At 36.2% G+C, this 3,394-nt stretch overlaps 1 protein-coding gene across 1 annotated transcript; it reads right to left on the minus strand.

Moving 5' to 3' along the window:
- Nucleotides 1-202: 202 nt before the first annotated feature.
- Nucleotides 203-1,928, minus strand: LOC110802819 (uncharacterized). The gene has a single exon (XM_022008283.2). It carries the CDS (start codon nt 1,133-1,135, stop codon nt 701-703), a length of 435 nt encoding a protein of 144 aa, XP_021863975.1. The 5' UTR covers nt 1,136-1,928; the 3' UTR covers nt 203-700.
- Nucleotides 1,929-3,394: the final 1,466 nt, after the last annotated feature.

Raw genomic sequence — 3,394 nt, forward strand, 5'->3', positions numbered from 1 at the left:
TCTTTCTTACCACTACTACACAGTAGATGAAGGCATTCATGATTCTAGTCTCTATACTCTCTAATGCTACCTTGAACAATGCTTATGCTCTTTCTGCTTGCTACATGTGCAGGACTTCAACTCATAAACATCAAAATACTGTCAAAGTATCTAAAAGAGCGGATTTCAGCTCTTAGTTTTGATTTAGTAATCAAATCACACAGGTAACAAGGCATACAAATATTCTATAGATCATCCACGATATAACATACATTTATAGTGCAAAACCACAAGAGGAGAGCAAAATCTCATACTTACAAGATTGAATATCAACCAAGCAATTCTTACAATGATCCCAGAAATTTACAGTGTTATAAGCTGTGCAGACTGGAAAGAGATAATGAAGATAAAATGCTCATGCTTATAGACATTCTTTTATTATTTTGGGAGTTTTATTCGGGATTTGTCACCAGAGTAACACATATACTTGGCATTTGACCTCTGCCTATTCAATAATTTGACCCGATTTCATGACTTAAAATAGCACATAAAGCATTAAAAATCTTCCTGTGAGATCGAATTCAATAGTTTCAAGTTGATCTTCAATTCGATTCTTTGTAGTTTGTATCACTGATGAAACGCGCAACAGTTGTATTGTTCAGCAATTTCCATTGCAAAACCTCCAAATACTTTGCACAAACTCATCCCCTTAAAACTCAATTCAATCATACTTCTCTCGCCACGAGAAAACGAGAAAGAACACCCATGAAAGAGCTAATGCTGCATCCCCAACTACTTGCCTGGGTAAATCACGAGCAAGATCCTCGACTTTCCTCTCGAAGTATACCCTCCAAACAGCCATCAAAAGGTGTAGGAGCACACACCCCTTGGCAAAAAAGCTCTGAAACTTGGCGTCCTTAACAAATGCAACCATCAACAGAAGAAACCCAATCACAAACAGAAGCAGCCCAGAAAATGAATCTGATGTCTGGATCAATAGCTCATCATGTGGGGTAGATCCTTGAAGCTTGCTACTTATTTCTTTACCATGACCAAATACCGCTATTTCTTTTGTATAAAACATCATCATAGCTCCACAAGCTAGAGCAATTACTGAGTGTAGAAGGCAAATTACAGGAAACCCAGATGAACCCATTTGCTAAAAATCCTTCAATTTCCCAATATTCTTATCTTCCACCAAATCAAATCTAACAACACCAAACCCTTATCTCCTGACCTCAAAAACAGATTAATCAATCCATGTTTCTCAAACCCCATCAATAATGAGATGAGTTCTCCATAAATACAGAAATTAATACATAAATACCCATTTCAACCCAATTAACAACCCAAAAGGAGATTAATTGCAAAACCCTATAAACCCTAACATTAAAATTTACATATTATATGCAAATTTACAACAGTTTTAGCCAAATTGATCAAAACCCAGAAAATTTAGGCACCTAAAAGTTCCATTTTGATCGAGAAAACTTAAATCAACAAGTTTAATCAACCTTCAAACATAAACTGATTGAATACTAGAAGACAAGAAGAGAGTGAAACATGTGATCTGTATTTAAAGAAATTGAAGGGAGAATTGAAGAGATTTGGACGTTTGTTGGTGTTAAACGGTTGAATGGGTGGGAGAATAAATTAGGAAAAGGGGGATTTAATGAATTTGGATTTGGTATCAAGATTAATGGTTTTGTTCTAAACTTCTAATTAAAGAGATTTGCTATATTTAAGAATTAATTAATTAAAAGTGGGAGAGTTTAAGTTTGAGTCAAAGAAAAAGATTAATGACATAAACATGGAAAAAGTATGGGGATGGATGAGGATGGAAGATTGATTGAGGGGGCCATCCCTCTCTTTGAATGAATCATTATTGATTTTGATATTATTTGATTTGTTGGCATTTGCTCCCTCTTGTTGAAAACGCTTGTCTTTTGGATCAAGCTTAAAAGACAAATTGGACATAATACTCCTATCAATTAACAAATGTAGAACCCATCTAAGGAAAATACCCATCATTGTAGAAGATATTTCATGGGTTGGTATTGATTTCTTGACTTCTCGTAGCTAGACATGTCGGTCGATTAATTTCGGGTTTGGTAATTTCAATTCAGGTCATTTTAAGTTATGGGTCCAAAATATTGACTATAATCCATAATTTCATATTTGTTTGATTAAGGTTGGTTGATTGAATCAAAGGCGTTTTACCATTTTTTATACTTCTTCCGTTCCGGAAATATCGCACCATTTGTTTTTTACACTATTCACACTACAACTTTGGCCCCTTTTTTTGTAATTCGTACGTAAGGAAATTTTAGTCATGTGGGGTCACGTTAGATTCGTATCGATATATATTTTCTAAATATTAATTTTTTATAAAGTTTTACTTGCACACAATTTAAGATATTAAGGGTCAAAGTAATGGTTAGAGGAGCAAAAGTCAACCATGGTGCGATATTTTCGGAACGGAGGAAGTATAAATTTTGTTGAAAGTTACGGTGTGAGAATAAATATGTCAAATTAACTCAATGTCTCAAGTATTCTCATTAATCTCAATCGTATATATATTACATGAGGGAAGGCTAATTAGGTAACTTCGTATGTTTAGAATATTACAATATTAACATAATGTACTTCGTATACTCCGTATATCCTATTGTAACATCCCCCTCAAGGTGGAGCGTGAAGATATCGAATGCCCATCTTGTTTAGAAAAAACTCAAATTGCGCCTTTCCCCAATGCCTTGGTAAAAATATCCGTTAACTAAACCTTCGTGGACACATACGAAGGACAAATGATCCCCTCTTTGATTGCATCGCGAATAAAATGACAATCCGACTCAATATGTTTTGTCCGCTCATGAAACACAGGATTATGTGCATAATGCAATGCAGATTGACTATCACAAAACATACTCATACCTTGCTTGTGCGATACTCCCAGATCTCGAAAGAGTTGCTTCAACCACTTTAATTCACACGTCAATGCCGCCATTGATCGATATTCTGCCTCTGTTATTTCTTAGTCTTCCAAGACACATGTGAAAGACCAAGTAACACAAATCATCTTGTCAACGAACGACGAGTCAACGGGGAACTTGCCCAATCCGAATCACACCATCCTTCTACATGCAATGCACTGTCAGCCCGTAAAAGAATTCCTTGTCCCGGACATTTCTTCAGGTACCGCACATCCCTCAACGCGACTTCCCAATGTTCCTCTCGTGGTGTCTGCATAAACTGTGACAAAATATGAACTAAATACGCTAAATTTGGCCTCGTAACAGCTAAATATATCAGACGCCCGATCAAGCGTCTGTATTTTTCACTATCTGCTAACTCCTTTCCGTCTGCTGGAGCCATTTTATGATTCTGCTCCATCAGAAAGTCTGCGAGCTTCGCC

This window comes from Spinacia oleracea, chromosome 4, assembly GCF_020520425.1.
Source record: "Spinacia oleracea cultivar Varoflay chromosome 4, BTI_SOV_V1, whole genome shotgun sequence".
Lineage (NCBI taxonomy): Eukaryota > Viridiplantae > Streptophyta > Magnoliopsida > Caryophyllales > Amaranthaceae > Spinacia > Spinacia oleracea.

Excerpts from the sequence above, each read along its gene's own strand:
- LOC110802819 (XM_022008283.2), bottom strand. The coding sequence starts at position 1,135 with ATGGGTTCATCTGGGTTTCCTGTAATTTGCCTTCTACACTCAGTAATT.